Source organism: Sturnus vulgaris, chromosome 1, assembly GCF_052056855.1.
Source record: "Sturnus vulgaris isolate bStuVul1 chromosome 1, bStuVul1.hap1, whole genome shotgun sequence".
NCBI lineage: Eukaryota > Metazoa > Chordata > Aves > Passeriformes > Sturnidae > Sturnus > Sturnus vulgaris.
In genome coordinates, this window is record NC_142243.1 from 65168124 (window position 1) to 65194599 (window position 26476).

Consider the following 26476-nt stretch of genomic DNA (forward strand, 5'->3'; position numbering starts at 1 on the left):
ACGTGATCAGTGAAATCTTGCTAGTCAAAATCTTTTGGACATTTATAAATTTGCTCTCATCTGATTTGAACTTATCTGTTCTGTACCTATCAGGAGATTAGGAAGTAAAAGGATCTAGAAGATCTCTAGAAAATTCTCCTGAATGGGCACCAGAATCGCCTTCACACTAATGAATTCCCCGGGGCTGCAAAGCCAGCAAGAGCTGGCATGAGTAAGGGCCAGGATAGAGTAGATAGCTCTCAAAATTAAGATCTTTGACTTTCAAGAGTCATGGTGTGAGTCATTAAGAAGTCTTAAAATTGTCTTACATTGCACTGGTTTTATCTGTCCGTTTGCAACCAAGTCCCAGAGCTGAAAAGCTCTGCAGGAATACAGTACCACCTTTTATCTTTGGTGAAAGCAGCTCAGTACTGAGCTGCTTACTTTAAGAGATAGACCATGGCCAAGCACAAAATCAGAAACCTCACCCCCTGTTTACCAGTCATTATCCTTTCCAGGATTCTCATCCAAACCTTGCCATAGTGCCTTTCTCTCACCCATAGCCTCTGGACCTGGTGACCAAAAACTAAGTGTTCTGGGAACATCCTATGTAATTTCACTGCCTTTTTCAGCTGAAAATTTCTCTCATTCTTACTTATTTATGTGGTTTCATTGCTCCTAGCTGTAGAGGTTGGCCATAAGGTAGGCCAGATTCAACACCTGTATCATTTGGATATACTTGGGGCAGGTTGAGCTAAGGCAGTAGTTACCTTTCCTTGGCAGGGCTGTTACCAAGCTCCAAATGTTCTCTCACCTGGTAGCCCTGACAAGGCTTCAGGGAATTCAGAGCTTTAAACCATCTGGATCCTCCTGAGATTTCATCACTCTTTCTCTCTGTGGGGTTATGGAGCTGGAGAAAAGGCAGGAAGAAACACAACTCTTGAAGAAACTTCATAGGAAAGCAGTTACAGTTCCAGTTTTCATTCATCACTTCAGCCTGAAAACAAAAAACCCTGTAAGAACTCTTTCCACTCTCCAGAGTCTTAATAAGTATTGCTTGTTGGAGAAATAAATATGAACAAAAAAAGTCAGTAAAAATACTTGCCTGAAAACAAGGAGCATTTTTTCATTGCTGTTTTTTTTGCTGCTCTTCTGTGTGTGTGGTAACATTGGAACATAGACATTCAGTTGCTGGTAGGTATGCTGTTTCAGCATTCCTCTTTGTAGGCTTTCCTGAAGAAAGATTCCTTTAGGAAGCTTAAATTTGCCTGGGTACCTGCTGACTTGGTTTTTTAACCCCTCTCATTCTTTTAAGCTTCTACTCTTCCAGTCCCTAAAAGCTGTTTTCTGCCTTCCAGACAGTGCATTGGACCCCATTGCTTCTCTTTTTTTTACCAGTATTTCCTCATATTTCTGTTTATTCTTATACAGTTCCTCATACCACATATTTTGTCTAACATCACTGTTCCTTCATCATCTCCCTCAGTGTCTATATCCTCCAACCTCTACATATTCTCTCTTTCTGCCTGGCTGCTCCTTTTGAATGATTTGTTCTTTGCCCTTTTGCAGGTTCTTCTTCTCCATTTTTACCTAAATTGCTGAATATGACCCTGCTTTAAAATAATCAGAAATAACAGGAGATATTAAGGTTCCCTAACTCTCTCTGGTTATTTCTCAAGGTAGTCAATTGTCATGCAGTGACTGGGAAAACTTGAAAAACTCCAGTATCTTCTTTTTATCTGGACACCATGGAACAATATTCTCACAGAAGATCAAAAAAACTTTCAAAAATATTTTGCTTGGCCTCTTGACAGAAGCTGCACTTGCTGTGGCATGGAGAACTGAGAACTTGAAATCCTCTGTTTATACTTATCAACAAAGCTGTAGGTAGACATACCTTTCTTTATTACCCCTTTTCAGAGCTCTTCTGCCCTAGTATTGCTATGGCTCTGTCTGTGGTCAGTTCTCAGGCAGTTTGAGGCACAAGAAAGTAAGAGCTGACTCAAAAGAGGAGCATGTTTAATCTACAATATTGTATGAATTGTTTGGAGTAGTCATAAATGTTCAATTTAATGGAAGTGATGGGATTTTTCTTTTTGACCACATATTTCTGCCTCAACAGAGACTGCAACAGAAACCCATAACAATACAGAATGAAGACTTGCAAAAATATTTCTTCATGTAATTTATGGCATGTTCTAAAATGCTTTCTTGTTTGTTCTCCCTTAGAGACGTGTGAAGAAACTAATGACTCAAGCACAGAGATGTGAAATATTGCATCAATAAGATTTTTTCATACTTTTTTCCCTAAACCAGAAAGCATTATCTATAAAACCTGAGGCAAAGTTACCCAACTGAAAAGATTTCCTTGGAAGTAACTCAGGGCACTGATAATTGTGATTAATGTGGCCTGCAAACTTCTGTTGACAAGATCTTGACACAGAATCACACAAATAAGAAAGTGTTGGCCTTTCACTCAGCTTCCATCCTCCAGATATTTGTAACTTCACATGTAGAAAGTGTAAATACTTCTGGCTGTAGGGTAGCAATGCTAATAATATTAACATTTTAAACTATTTTCATAATGCTCCATTTATTCAAATTAATTTTATGTAAATTATTTTGCAATTCTTGTATTTCTTTTCACTTTTTTTTGTAACAAAAGACAACAGTGTGTGTTCCTAATGTAAGACTAATTGCATTCCTTGCCTTTTCCTTCAGAATCTTTTTTTTTCAAGGGTTACAACTTCCCCATATTTAAGTTGGTGTCATTTTTTTCTTCATCTGTTTTGGCACATTTCAGACCTAAGTGTTTTAATTCCTTCCCTGACTGTACACATATTTTGGGCATGTGTCTTCCATTCTCTTATGTTTGTACAGAGGTAAATAATTAATTTCCCTTTTGTTGTAAAGGTTCTGTTTTCCTTAAATAATATTTTCAGTCTGTGAAAGAACAGGAATACTGTTTCTCTTGAGAATGCTTTCTCTGCAAGACAGTGAACAGTGGTATCCCCGAGAGAGGCTGCAGTGTTGTGCAGAGTTCTTTTCAACTAATATCGTTTCATTTATGACCACCTTTCTGAGCAAACACCTGCTAGAAAGTGCTTGGAAGAAATTCCATGGAGATTTCAGATTTTGCCTTTTGAAATCCTGCTGTTACTTTTTATCTTTTTGGGCACTCTCTTTTAAATGAGAAATATGATTCCTTACTGAAATTTACATTTTTCTTTACTCTTTCCTGTTCCCTTCTGGTCCCATGATGAAGTTTTTTCAAAATACTGTGTGTCTGTCTCCTTGAGTTGTTCAGTGTAGCCCTGAGCCTGATCTGCTCTTCTAAGAAGAGGTGCTTTAAAATTGAGAATCCTCAGCTGAGTAGATTTGGCCTCCAGGGCTAACACATGTTCATCTCCCTTGTACTCTTCCTTTTGCCCTGGAGTAAAAACCTGATGAAAATTTCCTCTGCACCAAAATCCTTTTTACCTCTGGAGGCCAGACAGTCCCCATTTTGGTTGAAAGACTTGGGGACCTTCAAGGCAAAGGTGTTATTACAGAGTTTAAATGGAAGGATGATGATATTAAATGCAGTTCTTTCAGACACTGAGTTGACTTTTTATAGTTCAGTGAACCAAGGAATCTAGGGCAAGGTTATTTTCTTCCTAGTTAAGGGAAGGCCTTGAAATAGGAGAGTCTTCATGGTAGCTTTTAGGGAACACATTACATTTTCCTCTCAGACTATGGTGGAAATCTATAACTCAAATATCTGTGATGAGAGGCAACAATGATAAAAGAGAAACAGAACATTCTGTCTCTTAGAGAACTCAGAAAAATGGGAAATGTGAAGGGCATTATTTGAAATAGTAAAAGTAGCATCTGTTCAGACTCATTTGTTGTTATTCTCAGCCACTCCATGTTTTTATTCCTGATTTTGTCAAAAAACCCAAGCAAGTCTTGTGTCAAAGGGGATTTGTGATGAAATATATACAGGTTGATTGTCCAAGATTTATCCTGCTGCCATCAAATATTGAATGTCCTTAGCTGATTTCAATGGAACATCCATGCACATGCATTGTATTTAATAAACCCCAAGAAAATGGAAATTTTAAAAGAAGATTATTATTTTCATGTGAAGTATGAAAATGAGATCTTGTGTGAGTTATTTAGGATAAGAATGCAACCAGTGATGCTAAGAACCCTCTGGTATTTCCAACAGGGCTCTTTTCAGAGGTTGAGTAGTATGGATCTTCTGGTAGGATGGGGAGGTTCCAGCAGGACTGATGCCTGGGTGGTAATCAAGCTGCTTGGTCCATCAGGAAATCTCTCTCCTAAGATGCACCCAGCAGTACCACTTTGGAATTGCATTGTAATGTGCCATAGAAACCCCTATTTCTGCCTCTTAATTTCAGGCTGAGAACGGCCTTCATTTCTGGTCCTCTGGGCAGTGGCTGTCAAGCAACTTCTAAGGCCATCTGGCACCCCCCTGCAGTCAGCCATTTTCAGTGGTATGGTGCCTCAGAATTTGTTCCCTTGGCTCTCTTAGTGATGGGAAAGAACTGGAAATCTGCTGGAGTTGTCAGTGCTGACTTTTTACACAGATGGACTCTGGATTTCTCTAGATCTTGAGATTTTTATTCATTATTTTTCCACAAAGTGATCCTGTGCTACACTAAAGATATTTATTTAGCAGCATCCAGCAACGTAGATCAATTTGCATGGTCAATTGATATTACCAAGTTCAGATCCTTTCATGAAGAACTAGGAGGCAGTCAGAAACAGTGGGAATACTTTTTCCTCTTTCTTACTGTAGTTACATATTATGTTGGATATGGACACATCTTCATCTTTACTAGATCAATGCAGAGAGAGGATTTGGAGTAACTTGTGCCTTTAGTTTCTGGGCTGTTTTCAGTTCAGGGGAAAGTAGAGAGGATCATGTGTCACTTGGAAATTGTTTTCTTTATGGACCTATCTTCACTTTCCTAATTAGCTGATACTGTAAGGTCTGTGTTGGAAACTTCAAAGAGCCCTAGTTACTACTTATACTTAGAGGAAAGAAATTACTTAAGCTAAATTGTGTAACATCTTTGCAAAATTAAATACCAACGTAACCATTAATCCTTGCTGTCCAGGAGTATGTTCTTTTTAATGCAGATGTGGAGTTTCAGCCATAATTCTACTTGCATGTCCCTAGAGTTGAGGAGTAGAACTAAACCAGCTGTTTCTCTTAATTTTTTAACCCTGACCTGATTCAGCATGTTTGGTTTTGATTCAGAGACTGAAATTTTTGATAGATGTATATTAGAATGCTCATTACTAAGAGATGCTGTAATTGACTGTAGAAACAGAAGTATTATGTTGTTGTCATAATGTATCTAGTTCAGATTCACTCTGGACCTTTGCCCAAAGTGCAGGAACTTCAGAACCTGGACTTTGTTCGGTTCCCTTTTCCTTTTCTCCCCATTTCCCGAAATGGTGTAGTATGTAAGTATTTGTTGTTAAAAGGGAAGAAAAACAAATTGACAATAATGGGAGACTGAAGACTTCCTTAAAAGAACTGTATGAGGAATGATGGGTCAGCTCAGAACGCTGTTCTCAAAGCAAAATTGAATGTGCAGTTCAGTTGTTGAGCCACACTGTGTCACCATTGGACTTCACTTCCTCCCACTCTATCTTTCCCATTATAGGTGAGGATATTTACAGAGCCAGAGAAGAAGGGTCTGAAATGTGGGGGGCAGTTGAAGTGCAAGAAGATGAAGATACTCTTGTGGAAGTTCCACTGGACCAGGTAGTGATCAAGCTTTAAATAAATGGCTTTTTTTTTTTTTTTTAGGATCACAGATTGTGTGTTGTTTCTCTTTCCTCAGTTTCTTTCAAGTGTACAGCATAATTCTGTGGGGATGACTGTAAGCTCAACAATGCTGCTTCTTTTATGGCATCTTTAGCAAATCTCCCTTTCTGTGTTAATATGTCAAATGTCAGTTACCTTTTCATCAGCTTCAGAACTGCTCTGAGAGCTCTTATAGAGCCTTAAAGAATCAGGACTCCCTACTGTTACATCCTACCAAAAAGGTTCACCTGAACTGCAGTCTCTTTGTACTGGTAGAGCAGTATTCCTCCAGTCCTGGACCACAACAGGAGCAGATTTATCTGATTTTTGTTAAAGCTGACTACAGTTTGTTCTGTTGGAGCAACATGGTGCTTCATTGGCCAATTTTTTAATCCTAAGATTTATGTGCAATAAATAGGTCTTGATAACTAAACATAAGATTATATCTCCCTTTTTGTACTTTGATTTGTACTCCTGTGGACTGAAATAATACAAGGAATAAGTAAATTGAAGCTTATTCCAAGGAAGGGAAGAGTAGAACTGCTTAAACTATTTGCAAAAAACCTATGTGGTTTATTTCAGCTAATGAATTGCTCAAAAGACAGTCCTCGTTTTCATCTTACGTGTTTGTAGGAATTTGCCAACTTGTTCAGCTTTGTTTCCTGTTGCATTGTGCTTTTGGTGTCTATTGATGAGGGCTTGGGGCCAGTCACATTGGCCCCAAAATAATATTTCTGATCATGCTTTGATGTAAGGAAACACAGTTCATCCAAAAGGTTTCTCAGGCTAAAAATCATCTCAGTAACATCAGGAGTCTTGGGCATTTTTATGACTTACTGGTGGTCAGCAGAGCTGAGGAGTGGTTGTTAATGTAAGTCTGTAAACAAAAGGGAGGGAGTTAAAGATAATAGTCTGTAAATACACTTCAATTACCCTGGGCCACCCGGTGGAGCATAAACAATCTAGAAGATTTCTGGAGTGTGTTGGAGACAGGTTTTTGATGTAGGTAGTGTGAGACAGTTAGGTCAATCATTCTGCTGGATTTGCTTCTCAAGAATAAATAGAAACTTCTTTGGGATGTGACAGTGGCAGCCTTAGTTGCACTGGCCATGAGATGGTCAGAGTTTAAGTCCCTGAAGAAAGTGGGGTGGAAAATAACAAAATAAAAGTCCAAGAAGTTGGGAGAGTTTCCTTTGGCTTGGTTGGGAAACTGCTGGAGGATCTTGTGTGAGGCTGCACCGAAGAGTGGAGGAATTCAGGAGATCTGCTTCATTTCGAAAGAATCTTCCTCAAACCACAAGAACTATGCCCACTGTGCAAGACAACAAGCAAGGGGGCAGTTTGAGCAGAGGACTTTTGACCCCACACTAAAAGAGGCAGAAGAGATAGATTCCTAAAGAGCAGTATAGAGACATTGCCTGGATATGCAGAAATGGAATTGAGCGATCCAAAGCTCGTCGAGAAATGGGAACTGGTGCATGTGGTTGGGAAAAACCACCGTGGATTTCCTAAGGACAGATCATACTTTACCCATTTCATTGCCTTGATGATGAAATAAGTGGCTCTATGGAGGGAGAGCAGTTACAGTCCTTTATCTTGCTTTCAGCATAGACTTCCATATTTTTAGGATAAATTGAAAGAAGTGTGGTAAATATGGGGAGGAAGATATTCTTAATGAGAGTAGGGACTGGATTTGTGGGCTAAAAGGTGGGTGAAAAACTGGCTGGTTTGGTGAGATTTAAAAGGTGGTTGAGATTTAACTGGCAGTTATTTACAGATGGTGGTGCTCAGGGTTTGATACTGCATCTGAGACATTATAATACGTTCATGGGTAACAAAGATGATGGTGTGGGACACAGCCTTGTTCCGGCCCAGCTGTTGTTACTGTGTGAATGCAGGGCTGTCTTTCAGAGCAATCTCAACAGCTTGAAGGAATTGGATGACTTGAGCCTCATGAAGTTCCATAAGAAAAAGAGGTACAAAGTTGGACAGTTGTAATGCGGGAGCTGTCTCAGTGCAGTCTTGACCCAGGCAGGCTAGAAAGGAGCTGCAGAAAGGGCCACGCATCTCCTGTGGCTGGCAAGTTGAGTCGGTGGCATTCCCTGTGGGGATAAGGTGGACTGTGCAGGCTGGGCTAGTAAAAGCACAGCCAGCACATCAAGGTTGCTGTTTATCTTTCTTGATTTGGCATCCCTGAAGTTGCATCTAGAATATTTGTCCAGCTTTGAGTCCTTCTCGGCAGAACAGAGATATTTAGAAACAGGAGAAAGTTCAGCACAACAACAAGCTAAAAGGTTTAGGGGCTAGAGCTTATGACACTATTTAATTGCTTACTAAATAGTGATTACTGTTTAGTTGACTGATTTTTAAAATTTACTTGTATCGTGTAAAAGAATTCTAGACATATATACCTTTAGCTTGTGATCTGCTTTTAAAAACAATGCCTGAGGGGAAATAGATGTTTTATGAACTTATTAGCCACTTCAAAGACTGACACCATACCATCTAAAAAAAATACAGATTTTATCTTAGGCTCCTGTTGCTAAGAAGGGTCATTCTCATTATTTATTCACCATAATGGGAAGGAATGTTGCTCAGCTATTTTATAGATATTGTTCTTGATGACACATATATCAGGTGATAGAAGCAACAAGAACATGACTGTCTTGGTCCCTGATAGAAGGAATGCTACAGCTGTGTCTTCTCACAGCACATACCTGCCCCAGCCTCAGAGTCTCATATGATGAACACCTTTGGGCTCATCAGCCCTGTTAATTGTGGTTGTCCTGGTGAGGTGTCGTGATAATTAGGATGTGTTGTGTTATATTTGATAGCACTGACATTGGGGAAGAATGTGCCAGCTGTTGTCTTAATCTTTGTTTCTTATAACATTCTGAAGCACATCCTGCTCTGGTCTTGACAGTGTAATAATAAAATTCAGAAATTATTAGCCTGTTTATTGGCCTCTGAAGGTGTGTAAAGAATTCCTCTGGGTAGCGTAGAACATTTGGCTGTGTAAATTGGGTTGTCAGGCCTTAGTTTTTAGGCTGACTGCAATTCATATGAAATCCAGCCCTGGAGACAGCTGCCTTATTTCTCCACAGAGATCCTACAGCACAGGCAGTAGCTCTGTGTGTCTCACCAGTTTGCCTCTGCCAGTGGATGGTGACCATCCCTAGGGAGGGGAAAAAAACTCTCTACTACCACTTCTCTGTTTGGCAGAGGAACTGTTCACACAGTTGCCAGCAAGCGTCAGATGTGCTGGCAAGCTTGCAATGCTAGGAACTTCCTGGATACCTCTAAGCTCATGTACCAAGGTCCATCCATCATGTTCAGATGGAAATACTTTTCATTTGCTACCAACACATTTTTCTATCTGGACGAGGAACTGGAAGCAAGTGTATCTGATAGGGAAAAAATATTTAAAAAATCAGTCATGCACACTATGAATAATCTGATTTTTGTATTTCCATAAAAGCCAAACAAAGTACCAAAATTTATTGCAACACAGGCCATGGTTTATATATAATGTTAAAACTTAATGTATAGTTTCCTTGGTAATCTGGCAAGAAGCCATGTCCTTCTGAGTAGCATGGAGTACTTTTTATTCCCAGTTAACTTAGGTTACTCTAACTGTAGAAGCATTTAGCATTTAGCATGTTCAGGTTTGTATTAATGATCATTTTAAATTGTCTTAAATTCTGTGATGTTTTAATCACAGAAATGCTAATTTTAGCTTTTTCTTATCTGCACTGCAGTTTCTGTTATTGCTAGAAATATGGGAAAGGACAGCCAGCTAGGGCTTGACTATCGTGCAGAATGCATAAATATTTACATGCCAGCTTTCACTAGATTGCTGACACTTCTGATAGGCTATCATTTCCATCAGCCACATAAATGAGGTGGTGAAGATAGAGAGTCATGTTTTTTCTTTTTATGCACCTTCTCTGTCTTGCTGTTTGAAGTGCACAGTTGAACAAATGCCAGATTAGCCATTAACTAAACCTAGAGTTATACTGGCTAGACTCTCGCTTATGTCCTATTCTGTAAAATGCTGTCTGCCAGCTGAAAACACATTAAAAGAACAGGGTTTGCTTTACTCCAGACTAGCTGACGGTTGTAATTGAACATCAAGGAAATTAAAAATGAGTATTTTGCCTTAAACCAAACCAGACCTTTCTGTTCTATATTCTTTACCGAGGCTTGAGCTCCCAAATACAATATGATTAATTTTTTCTTTTGATATGCAGGCTTACTCCAAGTTGGTTGTTTGCATCGCTGTGTCAACATTCATGGGGACTGATGACAGACTATGAAATCAGTTGTGCAAATAGCAAGGGAACAAGGTGGTTATTGACAGTGAGGCATCAAAATAATAGTAGTTTCTTATTGAAAATGGTAATTAAGTGTGTTAGTTTGAATTTGCTGGTAATAATGCAAATATATTCAAAGTAACTCCGAGAGAAAAAATTCTAACTTTTAAAGCTTTCAGAAAAAATGACTCTTTTTTCTTTCATTCTATATAAGTTCTAAAATACAAAAGCAGCAGTTTCTAGTAATAATACTGAAATAACACTGCAAGTTTGCACTGGTTTATCCATTTCCATAACCATGGTTGTTCTTCTTCCATGCTGAGCCCTTGGGAGGTGGAGTAAGCATGAGAGTTACGAGATCTGAAGTTTTCCAGTGCATGACCCTGTAAGGAATTCAGGCATGTTGTTGTGCCAGCCTGTTTCGCCATGGGGTATATGATACTGGCTATTAAGATATGATGTAGAAATAGTCTCCATTTTGGTTTTGGTTTGTTCTTTGGGTTATTTCCCTCCCTCCAGATTCATCATCCCCATCTGCTTCTTTCCTGTGTTTGTAAAATTAGTTGATGATAAATTTATGTAACGGGCACTGATGTGGAGTTTTTCTGTAGATTTCATATTCTTGGTTCTTTCATTATCCATTTGCTTTCTACTTTTGCAGACATGTCCATTGATTAATGCAGTCCTCCACTCATTATTTCCCATTTCCTGGGCTGTGATGTGATATGAGATTATGTATCTCCCCTAGGTGAGCTGGAGTATGCCATCAGTAGCAGAAAAATTGCACCTTTAATTTGCAGTTTTCATTATGGAGTATACATTTTGCTTTAGAGACCCAAGATTCACCTCAGTGAGCAGAATAAAATGTTTATCTTCCCCATTGCCGAAGGCAAAATGTTAAAGTTTATGTTGATTCAACATTACAACAGGCTGACTGCTTGAAGAGACATTCTTTGATTAAAAAAGCTACAATTTTTCATGAGGAAACATTTTGCACTACATCAGTAAAGATTTCAAAATGGCATTTAGAAAGAACGCATGCAGAACTTCTTATGCTCAAATTTTGCTACAAATGATGCAGCTGTAATTTAAGCCTTATGAATTCTGAGTGCTGACAAGCCAGCAGATATTTTCCACTGCATGTTCTTCTTTCAGCTCCACTGATTTACACTTAATGTTGTTATTGTTAGTCTGTGTGAGATAGGGAAACTTACTCCCATTGGTTCCTTGCAGTTCAGAATGAGGAGGGAGATCTTTCCTCTGTTTCTGTATTGGGTGACTCTGATTTCTGAAGTTGTAGTAGCAATGCCTGATCTTGTCTTTAGAGACCTGTGTGGCCAACAGTTGAAAGGCCTTCAGTTCTTCTGAGTGAAGCCTGGAAATGCAAATGTTTTGTAAATCTAGTTTTGATGCCACTTTGAAAAAAGTTTTCAATTTCAAAAATTTCAGCAATCCTAGATCAGGCAGTTTCTCTAATTGCTTAACTTACAGGGAATTTTAAATTAATTATAGAAGAACTTACAAAATTATTTTTGTATGTTTGCAGTCTCAGTAGGACTTTTTAAAAAATGCTTAACAATTTTCTCATTATCTACAGGTACCCTCAGCAGATCATACTGTATTATGTAGGAAGTGAAGTTTAGGCGAATTTTATTGAACACGTGCAAAATGTTGTGGGGAAAAAATAAACAAAAGTATTACTGAAGTAGATGGAAAAAAGTATTTTTGACTTAGAAAGGTAAAGATCTGATAAGATCATAAAATTATTGAATGAGTTGAGTTGAAAAGGAACTTAAAAATCTTCTCATTTCAACCCCTCTACCACAGGTAAAGGGACACCTTTCACTAGACCAGGTTGCTCAGAGCCTCATTATCCTAGTCTGGAACACTTCCAAAGATGGGGCATCCACAGCTTCCCAGGGCAACCTGTTCCAGTTTGTCACTACCCTCACAGTAAAGAATTTCTTCCTGATAGCCAATACAACCCTGCCGTCTGTCCATTTGAAGTCATTCCCCTTGGTCCTGTCACTATATGTAAAAAGATCCTCTCCAGAATTCACAAAGGCCCCCTTCAGGCCCTGGAAGGTGCTGTGAGGTCTCTCTGCAGCCTTCTCTTCTCCAGACTGAGCACCCTCAACTCTCTGAGACCTCTGAGGAGAGGTCTGTGTCCTTCTTATCCTGGGGACAGTGCTCAAAGATGTTTGCTTCTCTATCGTGGCTGCATTGTCACTAAGGAATGAAGTGTGATGAAGTATGCTCCCAGTTACTAGACAATGAAACCAATGAAAGGAGTTTGAAAAGCTGTTTTTTCTACACTTCAAGTTCTTTAGTTTCTATTCATTCTAGTTGGAGCTCTGGGCGCTGTGATGTTATGAAAAATTAGACTCAGTGGATTCAGGTGCTGTACATGTTGTAAAAAAAAGAAAATAATGGCACCCATCTCATAAAAATTTTGGAGTTTAAATGTTGTGGGGATAAAGACATTTTGCCTTCAGGAGCAACAGTGCATTTTGTGCAAATGTGGGAACTATGTGGGAAGTGTAAGACAGTTGAACCTTAACTATTCATTGCTTGTTTTTAAGAGCCTGGATTTTGTAAATGATGTGGAAGAGAAGAGGGCTGCTGTCACTTAGCAACACTTTCTGGTTCAGGAACAAAATGTTTCACTGTTGGAATCTGTGCAGTGCTGCTACAAAACATTCCTGAGTAGGAGCAGGGGAGCTCTGGAGTTCTGGAGACCTTTGGTGCAATTGAAGTCAAGTGTTCCTGTTGCTGCATTTGTGAGATGCATTCATGCTGCTTTTCATGACCATTAAGATTTTTGTTGTCTACCTCATTATTTGTCTGCTGTGACCATTAGCTAAGTAAACATTTCCAAACAACTTCAATAAAGCAAAATTATGTTTTATATTAATGGTACAAAATAATTTCTGCCTCAAATGATTTGTGATACTGCACTTTTCAGTATCAGTCATGTACAAACCTTCTGAGAGGTTTACATTAGCATCCCTAGAGGGAAAAAAGCCAAGTGCTTCAATGTCTGAAGATTTCCTGACTTACTGCTTTTGAGTGATGGTGGCATTTGGTAATGTAGGTCTTAATGAATGATAGCATGATGAGTGTAATTAGAATACATCTTTCTTTTTTAAACACTCTGTTTTTGCTGAGATGAAAAATACTGTCAAGCAATCATACTTCTTGAATTCAAAATGAAATTGGCTGTGTTCCTCATCAACCTGTTAATTAAGTCAGGAGGTTTCCAGAAGGTGAGCTAGGTCCATGTTTCCAGTAAGAAGCTGAGAATTGCTTCAGTTTTTCTGCGTGCCTTTGGTTGAATATGCTTTTCAATGTACATATAGAAGTCTTTTGTCAGTGAGTCTTTTTATTGATAGTCCATGACAAATAAAGAACACAAAGGTATCATTTGAAAACTAGTTATTTTAAGTAATGTGTTTTCAAGCATGAAACTGCAAAAGCATCACCTTCACTTAAAAGAGCAACCAGCAATGCAAAAAGGAAGGTTACTTCCTATTTCCTTTCAACCATTGAAAAGGCAAAATTATAAATCTTATTATGGTTAGTTCTCGCTATAGGAGGAATGGGGATAAACTAGCACAGTGACTGGAAAAGCTCCCTGCCCTAGAACTCGATTGTGAAAATTACCTTAAGGAATAGGAATGCTTCTCCAGTCCAAGTTGTGCAGTTGATTTTTGAGGTGCGTATGCAGAACTAAACTAATGCAGGAATATTTATTCTGTAGTTCATTATAGTATCCCTGTTCAGTGGCTGGTTGCTTCCAATATGAGTTTTTGATGTGTCTTTTGTTGTCTGTTATGATCTTTGATATCCTTATGGCAACTGTGTTACCTAGAGGTGATAGACTTCAGGCACTCAGGCCTGGAGATACATCCAGAGTTTCTCTGGATTTGAGATGCCCTGAGCTTCTGTAGGAATTGCAAATGTGAGGGGCAACATCCAACACAATGGCCAAAGGCTGAGCTCTGGACTTCTGAGCAGCAAGAAGAGCACTCCCACATCTGTCTTGACTATCCATGCAATTCATTCCATACAGGAAGTTCTGACTGAGAATATTTTGGTTATTTAAAAAGCGAGTGATGAAAAGCTAAAAACTAAGATGGGAAATATCACTGCTTCCCTGTCAGTATACAAAGTCGTTGCTGACTTGAGTCTGATAATTTCTGCAGGGATAGGTAGGTCTCAATCATCATACCTGTTTTGCTTCCAGGGTGCCCATCCTGATTTATTCTGACTGAGAGAGCACAGTTTGTGGCAATGTTGGTGCATATATATTAGACAATTTTTACAGTCATAGTTGGAGGTATGGTTGGACTGCATCAAATTCAATGAAAAGGTCCCCAGTGACTCCAGGGGACTTTAAATTACACCCTGACCCACCAAGTACTTTAATGTAGGCTTTAGTTCATTATTTCAGGTTCACTGCTATCACTGAAACTGTTCAAGATGGTAAAGTTAAGCATTTACAGCATTTACAGGCTTTGGACTATTATCTGGTTTTCTCCCTTTTTCTGTTTTCTTTGCTATATGTATACATGCAGATAAACATTCTCTTTTCCTAAATATGAAAAATCCAAAATTTACTAAGTTTACTTCTTTCTCAGTGAAGCAAGTGTACTTAAAATAGAGAATGCTAATTTATGCATATGTGAATAGGTCAAAAAGATCTCACTAGGAAGTATCACACTTCTTTAATATAAAGAGCAGTGTACTATTTGGTGGGTGATTTTGGCCTTCAGTTTCCTCCCTACAGTCGTGCCTTATGTCTGCTGTGCAGTCTGAAATGCACAGTCAGTGGTCATATCCACATTTTAAAGGCTACCTTTGACTCTGCATGCAGGGGGAACTGTACCACATTTTAGACTACCTTGTGAAAGGTCTTTTCCTCTGGATCAATGTTGATTTTTAACTTGTTTGAAATGCCCATTGTTATGTAATGTAGCTTGAAAAGAGATTAAAAGAAGAAAGCATTTTGCTTTCCAATTATTAGCTGAAAATGTGGCTTTTTATTTTTGTCTGTAATAGTAATGAAATAGTAATGTAATAGTAGTATGCTCAGCTATTCGAAATTTTCAGTTACTATAAAAACATTATACTTGCACTGATGGGATTTGTTCTGGGAGTTGTTCTACTCATCTTGTTTTCCACTATTATTTTTCTTGCAATTTAGCTTGATTGGTCAAGTTAAATTAGGTGGAATTTGAATGTTATTCCATGCCAGTTCTATGCCCTGTGAGCTTTTCAGTGAGTTCAATAATGCTGTGTTTATATTCTGTGTTGCTCAGATTTCACTCTTCAAAAATTTGCATCCTCACCTATTTTAGGCAGATAAGGTCTAATGAGTCTAGCTAGCATAGCAGTTTAGGAAGTCACTGTCTCTCAAATGTCCACACTGCTTCCATGCCAAAGACTGCTTCCACAGCAGTGAAACCAGTTAAAGCAGTGGGATACATATGTTTACACCGTGGCATAAAGCCTACAAATTTTCTTCTGCAGTCCAGAATGAGCCACTATACTAAAGCCATGCAGGCAAGAGCATATATTCACTTCTGCTTGTACTCACTACCAAAAAGCTGGAAATTGTAATGCCTTGGATGACTACAACAATTAACTGCAAAAGTCTGTGTTGACTTTTTTTATCCTCTCTTTCTTTAGTGTGTGTAATGTCAAAGCAAGCAGATGTCATTAAGTAAAACCAAACACATTTTTATCTAGTGGTGTCTGGTGCATGCATTTGTCCAACCCTCGCCTGTTTCTGGTCAGAATCCAGAGCTGTTAATTTCCTTAGCAGACTGAAAGCAAAATAGTAGATAACATGTCTAAGAGTAGAAGGTAACTTCTGAGAATTTATGGATCTACAGATGCTTTGCTATCTTTATGTGCTGCAGGTTGTGAAGGTTGGATCAAATTTGCTTTGGACAGTTCCTTCTTTGAAGGTTTCTGTAAAGACTTGGCTTGTTAAAGTTTTATTTTAGTGGTAATAAGGCTAGTTTGATGTTACTAGATGAAAGTGAGTCAGAAAGACTTGAATAAAAAACACATAGAAATGTCTGTACTTCAAAAATCACTATGGAGCCAGTATTTACCTGGTCATGTAACCAAGTAGTATTTCTGGTAATTCCGTATTCTGTGGATTATTGCAACACAATAACTTCTCCTTTTTGCAGCTGTGCAAATGTGGCATTGTGCACTGGCATAATAAAGTTGTCTTATGTTGCTACTTAGATATCAAAGGAAAATCAAGATATTTCATCAAGAGGCTTCAATAAATTCTTACTGAACTGGCTTTTATTAATACGTTGAAGATGATGAGAGAATTCTTTTGAAATGTTAGGATCAGTGAGGATAAGAAATTTTTAGAAGACATCTCTGTAGCAGATAGCTGCTTGCATAAAGGAGCTACTGAGGATGTAAAATTCCAAACAGTTTTGATTAAGAGATAATCTATCGCTCTCATCTTGTTTGCTTTAGATTTAGAGTCTGATGAGGCTGGGTGGGATGCAGACACCTTGTCGCCCCTGTGGGATTTTTTCACTTTATTTCCATTCATACCTCAACACAAGGACATAAGTAATCTTAGCAGGTGGAAGCATTGGTTGACTGAGTAGTCAGGCGACTCTAAAGCTGAAACTGGAAGGCAAATGACAAAGACCAGGCAATTTGTATATCTGGGAGACTGTCATGAGGTGATGCTGCCAGCAGCTTTATCCACAGTGAGTTTCTTCTACAAGGTGAAGCAAGATCTTGGTCCTTCTGGCTGCTGGCCCAGTTCTGTATAGGAAAAGATTGCTGCCAAATGTCCAGCAAAACCTGACCAAGCCACCCTACACAGGGATCTTTGGGAAAAGGAATGATGTCTTGGAAGTGACCAGTGGTAGGTCTACCTCATGTCTCTAACTACTTTTCTGTGTATTCAAAGAAGATAAAATTGATGGTCATGGCATGGTCTGGTCCATAGGTAAAATGCTTCTTGGGGAACAGTTTGTGGGCTAGCAATACATGATATTTTCTTGTGACAGGACTTTACAAACAAGTATGTACTAAATGCTAGAAAGTCAGAGAACCTGGAATAGATGGAACACAGTAAGCTGTTGCTGTGTCAGTTAAATCTAGTTCATTCCAGTTGTTTTGAGTGTGGTCAAATGGATTAAACCTCGTGTAATAAATTTAAATCTCACCAACACATTTTGTAAATGAAGAATAAAAGGGCGTTACGGGGCAAGTACAGGAGCATAATTTTCTGTCCATGTAGACAAACCTCAAATTAGCATACTTATTTCTCAGGAATGATGTAATTGTGAATTTGATGTCTGTCACATTTCAGAATTGCATGGAGTGTTCTGATTTAAAATGCCTCATAATGCTGCTGCTTTTCCTTTCACCAGAGACCAGCAGAAACTGTAGATGAAGAAGAAAATGTAGAAGAAGAAAATGACAGGGGAGAGGAGGCATATAAAGGAGAGGAAGAATATCCAGAAGTGAATGGAGAGGAAAGTGGGGAAACTGTTAAAGAAAGAATTGAAGTGGAAGAAAACAAAAAGAAATTAAATGAAAATTATGAAGATGAAGCAGGAGAAACACAGCATGTTGACCAAGCAGAGGAAAAGGAACTTACCCATTTAAATGGCGAAAACAATGAAGGAAATGGTGAGGGAATGGAACATTTGAAGTACCAAGGTGATCTTCAGCCTGAAGAAGAAATAAAAGAGGATTCTGACAGTCAGAACCAGGTGTGTTTATTTGTTCAAACTGTTTTCCTTATGTTATTGTTCCTCATTCATCTCAGCCTTAGGCTTCTCATTTGGTCTCTAAGTAGTTAATTTCTGATAAAGTCCTGAGACCATTTATGAGAACTTCAGTTTGTGGAAAAGTTGTTTTCCATCTGTATAGATCAGTTACATCAGTAATTACATTATATGCCCTCCTACTGAGAAAGCAGATGTTTCTCACTGTTTGATGAATCTGCATCTTCCACTTTCCTTAGTATGCTGAATTTTGGAAAAAAGTAATGAAAAAAAATCTTGCCGTTTCCAGAAGAGTAGACTCATATATTTCTACACTACGTTGTCTTTTAGGACAGAGCAGAAGAGTGTGTTCATGACACCAGTGCCTCATTATTTTGATTAATTGACTTTCACAAAAGTTGCATTTCATAAAGAGCTTTTGCCATTGCTTTGTGGAAGTTTCATCTTTTTTTCTTAGAAATTGAAAAATACAGTGGATATGAACAAGATCCTTCAAAGCAAGGGGCTTTAGTGAGTTTAAAATCAAATATCCTATTAATTTAGGATACATGGTAACATGCTTGGCTTACATGGAGGGATGTAACCCACCTAAATTAGAACTCCTCTGATTGTCAGATGAGCTGACCAGCTCACAGAGTGTGGAAACTAAGTGTTTGGTTTGCTGGGGAGAATCCAGGTCTAGGAAGAGTGGGATTCATGAGTGTCAGAAGCAGAGCAAATTGCTGCACATTCCCTGCCTACAGGCTGCTGAAAACAGCCTCTTCCTCTGCTTCCTGTGACACTGGGAATGGTTTCTTGCACTTTGAAACTGGGCTTTTTTCTGTTCCTGTATGACACACAAGAATATTTTTCACTTGAGAGAGCTGAGTAACATGACATTATCTTGGGGTCTGAATTTATTCTGTGCTTCATATATTTGATTTTTTTGTTTGTTTTCGATAAGCTGAAGCTATTTATGGAAAAGTGGGTGAGCATTCACTTTAAATGCATATGTGGGTAACTGGGTGCTTGATGAAAGAACTGTAGAGGGGGAACCTCTAATGTGAGTGCTTTCTCCTTTGGAAGATATACAAGTATAAATTAAATGAAAATTTTAATGTGATCACTCTTGGAAAACATTTTTTTCACATTAAAAATACCTTGTGGAAAACTTAATATGAAGTCCTTAATGCTGTGTTGAAATGAAGTGAAATCTTTGGTACCTGATGACGTTAACAGTGCCTGTCCTTTTTCTTCAGGTTGATCCCGGTCTTGAAAAGACATCCACAAATCCAAGGGTGACAGTCACCAGCCCACAGGAAAGTGAAAAGAATGACCAGAGCAATGACTATGCGGCAGTTGCATAAACAGGAAAAAAGTAATGAGCAGAAAATGAAAAAGGATAACACTTTAAATGTAAAGCATGTTATTTTTTTGTGTTTGGTAACTTACATTAGAAGGGCAGGTTGAGTACCCACATAATAAGTCGTGAGATGATGATGCACTGTGGACTGATGAAAAACAAGCATTTATATCTACTAGAAGAACATAGAATTATTTTTACAAGTTGAGATTTTCTGCCAGAATTTGAGGGGGAAAATACAAGAGTACTTTATAGTAGTATTAGAAATGAACAATTCTAAGATATGAGATAGCAGCAATAGAATAACCACAAAAATTGCACTGTTCCAGGGAAAGGAAAAGAGACCCACTCAGATTTAATGTCAAAACTTCTTTGCAGATTTGTTCAGGAAAATAAACTATTTTTTACCTTTTAACTAGGACATGTGTAGTTTTTCATCTAAAATTCCATATGATAGGTATAATTTTCAGATATAACATTAAGATATAACTAGATTATGTTCCTCACCCAATGGATTTATGCCCACAGAAACCAGTTTACTATTGTGAGGGGCCAGTTCAATGTTACTAAATAGTCTATTTTCAGTATATTAATTAGAATTTCTAGGTTTTGCATACATAAATAGAACTTATTTAGTACTATGAATACATATGGACAGCCTACAATACTGCAGCTTGTTTCTATTTAAAACAGAAAATTTTGTTGTTTATCCTGCACTAATTTACTAAATAGTGAATTATTGTCATCATGAACAAAAAAATAAAGGAAGAATATGTAGTAGATTAGTTTAAAAAGTTGAATTTGAATGGATTTGTAATTCAGTCTAAGAGAAACTTAATTTATTAATGAACTAAAAAAAAAAGAACATGCCTGGATTCATACTGAAACTTCCATGAAACCATTGCTGTTGATGGAGCGATTTTAATATGTGAGACATCAGAATGAGCCCACCAGCTTTCTGTAAAAGTCAGGAACGATTGTTGCATTTATGAACCCTTTGCATAGCCTTAATGGTTGGAAGTGTGTCATCATCCTTTTGAGCAAGCTGTCTCCTGATAGGCTGTGGCTTAATATGCATTAGTAAATAAGGCATTGATCCACGGTATTAGTTCTCTTAATGACAGTGATTCCATTGCTCTTATCATTTCTCTGTTAGTAATGGGAATAATTTGTAGTTCGTAGAAATACAGCCCTGAGCGTAATTTTATTAATTATACAAAAGAAATAGTGGGTTTCCTTATCGTTAATGCTAGTAAATTATTACTACAAGAAACTTAATGTCATTTTTTGTTGATTTTATGCCATTAAGACAAGAATTACATTTATGAACAAATTGAACTTGAAGCACTGTTTAAGGAAGAACCACTTGTCATAACTGAAACTCAAACAAACACCTTCTCTTCTGCTAGTTATTAACTGTATTTTTCCAATGTAATAGAAATAGGTGGAGATCCTTCAGCATATTTCTGTGCTTTGGCAATGTAAGTATAAAAGACGTGTTAAAAAAAACTTACGAACAGCGTTAGAACAGTTTGCCCTGTGTCATCTCTGAATTGTCTGTGAAACCTTCTTGAGACCTTCTGTCTATTAAACCTGTAGCTTCTGTTGAGCTGCCTGTCAAAGATCGAAGGGAATACTGCATTTGTGATCAGTTCAAAAGAAGCTCCTAATTTAGTCAAGCTCTTAAGCAAAGTATGCATGCTTCCTTTTTTTGTGGTAGCAATTAAGCCTATGCTCAAATATTTGGTTTCTCTGGGATTTCAAAAGACATAGTTAAGTAGAAGTAAAAACTGACCCAACTCTCGCCGGAAAAACAAAACAAACAAAAATCCCAAAACAAAACCAAAAAAAGCCTGAACCAGAATGGATAAAATAACTGTGGGTGATGGTAAGGTAAAATGACACAGGGTGCCTTCATTGCCGGTTTCTATTTATAGCTTCTGAGTCCCAGCAATTTCTGTCAGTTCTTTCCTTTCTCCAAAAGTTTGGTATTTTCCATACTTAAAAGACTTACAGACATCAGTAAGAATAATTTAAAGAATTAAACGAAATTCTAGGGAAATATAACGTTATCATTTTTCTTCATAGGAACAAGAAATTCCTGTGAGTGTTACTCCACTTTGAGAATGTTTCCTCCTCTGTCCTCTTGTAAGAAAGACAGGTTATATTTCTTCAGAAAAGCAAATCAGACTGTTTGGAAATAGAGAAATAACCATTTTATCATTGACCTTGCAACACTGACAACATTAATTTTGTATCAGGTTCATTTATTTAGGGACACTAGTTTATGCTTAAAAATTCTAGAAATTAAACAAGAATGATACAGGTGGTCTTGCTAATAGTTTTTCTGTCTTGATCTGCTGTGTGTGATGGCTTAACTGTTTTAACTGAGAAATGCATTATTTTGTAAAGTTTATATAATGTTATTTTATTAAGCTTATATCTGAGGGTTTTTTTAATAATTGTTTTCTTGTTTTGCTTTTATTTTTTAAAATAATTTGCTATTAAAGAGAACTAGTACAGATACTCCTGTGTTTTCTCTCATATCAAGGCCTGTTTGATGTTAAATCTATCTGGGTTACTGACTTTATAAATTTGATGATTTTGCAACTGATAGGATTCTCCCATAACTAAAACTTAGAAAAAAAAGACAACAAACCAACAAAAAAACTCATTTGGTAGTTTTTGTATTGCCACTGTGAAAGAAAATATGTTGACAATTTAGCTGATACATAGTTATAAATGTGAGACTAATGGCACAGTTAAACTTGCTCAGGGAGTTTTTTAATGTCACCATTCAGGTTAGGCCTGGCTTATTGGTATGTGTATACTGTTCAGGCAATACTCAGGAAATGATGTGAGTTTTATCTGTTCACTGGAAATTCCTGGGAAAATTACCAAACTTCTACATGCCTCCCTCCAGAGATTCCTAATTTCAGCAAAGCATTAAAGCATAATTTTAAATCCCATAGGACTGCAGTTTTCATTGAATTTTGACTAATGCTTTGGTGCCTTGACATGTCAGAGCCAAAATAAAGTTGGTTTGTGGAAACAAATGGGTGAAAACATGAAAAATATAATCCCCACTCAGTGTCATATAAAGTACAGTGAAACAAACCTGTGTGCAGAATAGAACAGTGTGTGTATTCTGATTGTTTCAAAATATAGGGAGAGGATGATTGCTGGGCTATTTTGATTGATTATCCCAAATGTACATTAAAACAACCATTAGAAAAAAAATGTAAACACAAAATGAAGTATCTCCAGGAAGGGTGTGTTTATTTAGTAATTGCAATCAGAATGATTGAATGGGATGCACTCAAGGATGTTTTGTTTTGGGTGGCTGACAGCCTTCAATCTAATTTTTAATCAAAAGTAGTGCTGTGGACACAGCAACAGACAGTGGAGCCATCTGCTCCCTGTAGATCCTTGTGTCTGTGCACATTTGTATCCATCAACTTATAGACATGTGTGAGTGCTGAAACTGAAGGCATTTGCTGTGTGCTCACACACACTGCACATAAATCATGTGCATATTAATAGTTCAATCTTCTTAGAATGTTAGCAATGGGAAAATATTAATGGTTGTAGTTGAAGTTTGCTATAATTATACATGATTATATAATCTTATATATATATATATCAACCTAATAAAAAGGGTGACTTATTTTCTTACGTTGTGTGTACACTTCAGTGCTTTGCTCAGAATTCTTGAAACACTGAAGTAAAAAGGAAATATTGGCCTGGAAGCTATGGGGGCCACTAGAAAGTGGACAGGATTTGGAAAATTCAAAAAGGAAAGTACAAGTCTAGAGTGCAACACGTGATACCAGGACATTGGAAGGCCTTTAGTATTAACCTGGTGAGCAGCAAAGTCCCCAGCATTGCCAGGTGGGGCTGTCAGAGGACCTTGCTTGGGGCTGTCCTGCAAGAACCAGGCTGTGCTTATAAAGCCAGGGATGAGCCTCTCCCCGGCATCTACAGCCTGAGTTTGGCAGAGCTGGGACCCTCTGCCCTCCCGAGCTCTCTGCCATGCAAGGCAGGTTTTTCTCCCAGCAGTGCCAGCATGGATATGGTGGTGGTCCTGGTGTGTCCCAACCCTCTCCACTCCTTCAGAGACGCTGCAGAGCCTTTCCTCCCTCCCTCACGCCTCCCACACCAGCTCACCCCACTGGCTGCACATTCTGGGGGCACAGCCTGAGGAGGGTGAAAGGCAGCCCTTTGCATCTCTGCCAGGCCCTGCACCAGCCCGGAGCAAGGGATCCAGGACATGGAGGTGCCTCCATCCCTCCCTGCTGGCAGGCTGCCTGTTCCCTGGCCAGGCTCTGTGTATGGAAATCATGGAGTGCGTGCCTCCTGCCAGCACTGCTCTGTGCCTCCTTCTCTATCTGGTGGCTGTTGGCTCCCTTCCAATGGGCACTGGCATGGAGCTGAGGAAAGCACTGGCACTGGACTTCTCTCCAGTATGGCCAGTGTCTGTCTTGCACGGGGAGCCTAGAGTTGGACACAGGTGAGGGGAAAGGTCACCTCCCTGACCTGCTGCCAGAGCTTTGCCCACTGCAGCCCAGGGTTCTGTCAGCCACCTTTGCCCTAAGGGCACTTTGACACCTTCAATTCGGGGCTCATCCTGGGGTCCTCCATGTCCCAGGTGTTTGCACAGCTGCTTCAGAGCTGGCTATGCCCCAGCATCTACTGCTGCAAGGGCTTGTCCCTCCCTGGTGTTGGAGACTGAAATGTTATAATTTATGGCTTAAACATCTTCATGAAGGACTTTTGCCTATTATAGCAAAACTGTTTAAAAGCAGCAGAGGAGACCACTGAGGCCTTACACTGCTTGTTGATGGAGATAAGTAAAGTGACTCAGGTCTGGGCTGGGGGAAGAAGAATACATTCACAGAGGGATCAGGCTTTGCACCAAAGGAGTGGGGGAGGAGAGGTTTTGGGTGATAAAAAAGCCTCCAGCCAGAGGCAGTGAACACCCATCCTCTGCTGTGCAGAGAAGCTCAGCTCTGGGGCCCCTTCACCCCAGGAAAAGCCACATCCACATAAAGGACAGCAGAGGGGGTGTTGTGACCCATCAAAGGACCCCCCAAAGGAGTCTCCAGACCCTGCACTAGAGCACTGCAACATGATGCAACAAATCCACGGTATTGCAAGGGACAGTGTCAAACTGGCTCCCTGCGCAGGAGGCACATGGGCATTCCCACCTTGCCCAAATGTACATTAATCCATTGAATTCTATACTTTAGCAGGAGGTGGGGGACCCTCACCACCAAGAAGACCAGATGGAGGGGAGCAACGAGATGTCACTGGGACCCTCGGGAGGTTGATATCCTTCCACCTAACCCCTGTCCCTCTCTCCCTGTCTCACCCACACCCCTTTTCCCTTTTCTATTATTTTCTTTCTTCTCTCTTTCTCTTTGCCTCTTTTACTATTAAATAAAATATATCAACTTTTTGGCACCAACATCTAACCTCATCTGGCTTTAATCAAGTTTTGGGGTACCTTTTGAACCTTTCTGGGTTTGATTCATTTTATTCACAGAGACTTAGTTTTCTTTGTTCCTCTGTGTTTAAACTGGTTTGTAACACCTAGTTGCAGTACTTGGCACTTGCCAAGCTGCAGGCAGTTCCTGCCAGCCCCTTTCTCCAGGTCATCAAGGCCCCTCTGCTTGGCAGCAAAAAGCAGTTTGTACTCTCCATTTGGAATAACATGACTTCTTCCCCATAGTGGAGTAGTGTTGAGACACTTAAGAAATGCACTTTCCCTTAAATCCTTATAAAACCTTTTATTGAAACTCACTACATTGCTTTCAATTCTGTTTAGGGCTATTCTTGCTTTCTTCTTTCTCATCCTATCTCTGTCAGAAACTAAAAAAAAATTCTGTTCAGATTTTAAGTTTTTAAATATTAAACCATTTATGTTTTCTTCTTCTTCAAAGCTGATTAACACAGTAGAATGAAAAAGCATTTCTAGAAATGCATATTCCAATTTAAATGCTACACCTGGTAACACAAATCCTGTCAAATGCTAAAGGTCCCTTCCCCTCCAATATAATACCATTTATTTTTAAGCAAGTGATCTTTTTTCTTTAAAATGAGATTATTCTTATAGATATTTGTCATTAAGAAATTAACTCCCAATTCCCCTTTCCTCCCTAGCTGAGCAAGACTTTCCCACACTGTGAGTATCCCAGTGGCTGGGAACTGTGCTTGGGAAGAGGTGAAGTGGTGTGAGTCTTTGGGACTCCTGCTTGAGAAGATGGGAACAGCCAGCCCCGAGAGGGGTGGGGAAGGGGAGAAATAAGCAGTCCAGCCTTCAGCTGAAGCAATTTTGTGGATGAACCAGTTGAATGTTCTAGAACATGGATGTAGAACATGTAGACCTGTCAAGGAACTTGACAAAATCAATGCTTGAGATAAGAGGAAATTGTTACTTTATTAGCAACTACTTAGGGGGTGGATGGTACTTTGGGTTTGTGTTCACCTAGGTGAGTGAATTCTCCCACTCTTGAGAGAAGAAAATGTATTCAGATTTCAGTGATATATATATAGACTTTTCTCCTTGTATTAGTTGGGAAGGACCTCTGATTCAACTAGAGATCTGAGCGATTTAAACTCCTCTTTCTCAGTGATTAAGTGGTGGTGTCAGAGATAAGTAGTCAGTCACAAAGTGCTGCCACTGCACTTTGGGTACTCAGCTTGGTGTCCTCATAAAGACGTTGCCCTTGCTTCCTCTGCTGCCATATGTTGTGGTTTCATCACTGTATACAATCTCCTCATCCTTCTGTTTTTCTGCTGCATTTGCTTCTTCCAGTTTGGTTGTAAGAAAAGTTACTGCTAAAAATAATGGCTGTACCAGATTCTCCCTTACTAATTGTTGATTCAAGGCTGGCATCCTTAGAGTAACCTAAACTTTATACCATCCTGTCATTCTCTTATTGTTCCCACTGACCCCCACAGAGTTAGCAATGAACAGAAATTACCTTGGTGAGACAAGAGCTAGGATTTTCATCCACTATTTAAAAGTAGTCTCTCCTTCTGCAAAGGAAGAGGCATGGGTAAAGACTATTTCTCCTTTTCATGCATCACAAGGCCTAGTTCAAGATGAGCAAAGCTTTCACAGTTCAAAGTACCCTGACCCCATGACTGTAGGCTATCCCAGGACAGGAAGGTAAGATAGCTAAACCTCTTGGGTACCTCTGTCTGATGCTTGCAGATGGTCCTGTGTGTGTGC

General features: G+C 38.9%; 1 protein-coding gene across 12 annotated transcripts in view; it reads left to right on the forward strand.

The window, feature by feature from the left end:
- DCDC2 (doublecortin domain containing 2) overlaps positions 1 to 21765 on the forward strand; it is a 59944-nt gene extending 38179 nt beyond the window's left edge. For all 12 annotated transcript variants that reach the window (XM_088168622.1, XM_088168630.1, XM_088168636.1 and 9 more), the window contains 3 exons: positions 5661 to 5761; positions 17538 to 17882; positions 19136 to 21765. In XM_088168622.1, the coding sequence (XP_088024748.1) occupies positions 5661 to 5761; positions 17538 to 17882; positions 19136 to 19243 (554 nt within the window). In that variant the 3' untranslated portion in view covers positions 19244 to 21765. The remainder of the gene's footprint in view (positions 1 to 5660; positions 5762 to 17537; positions 17883 to 19135) is intronic.
- Positions 21766 to 26476: the final 4711 nt, after the last annotated feature.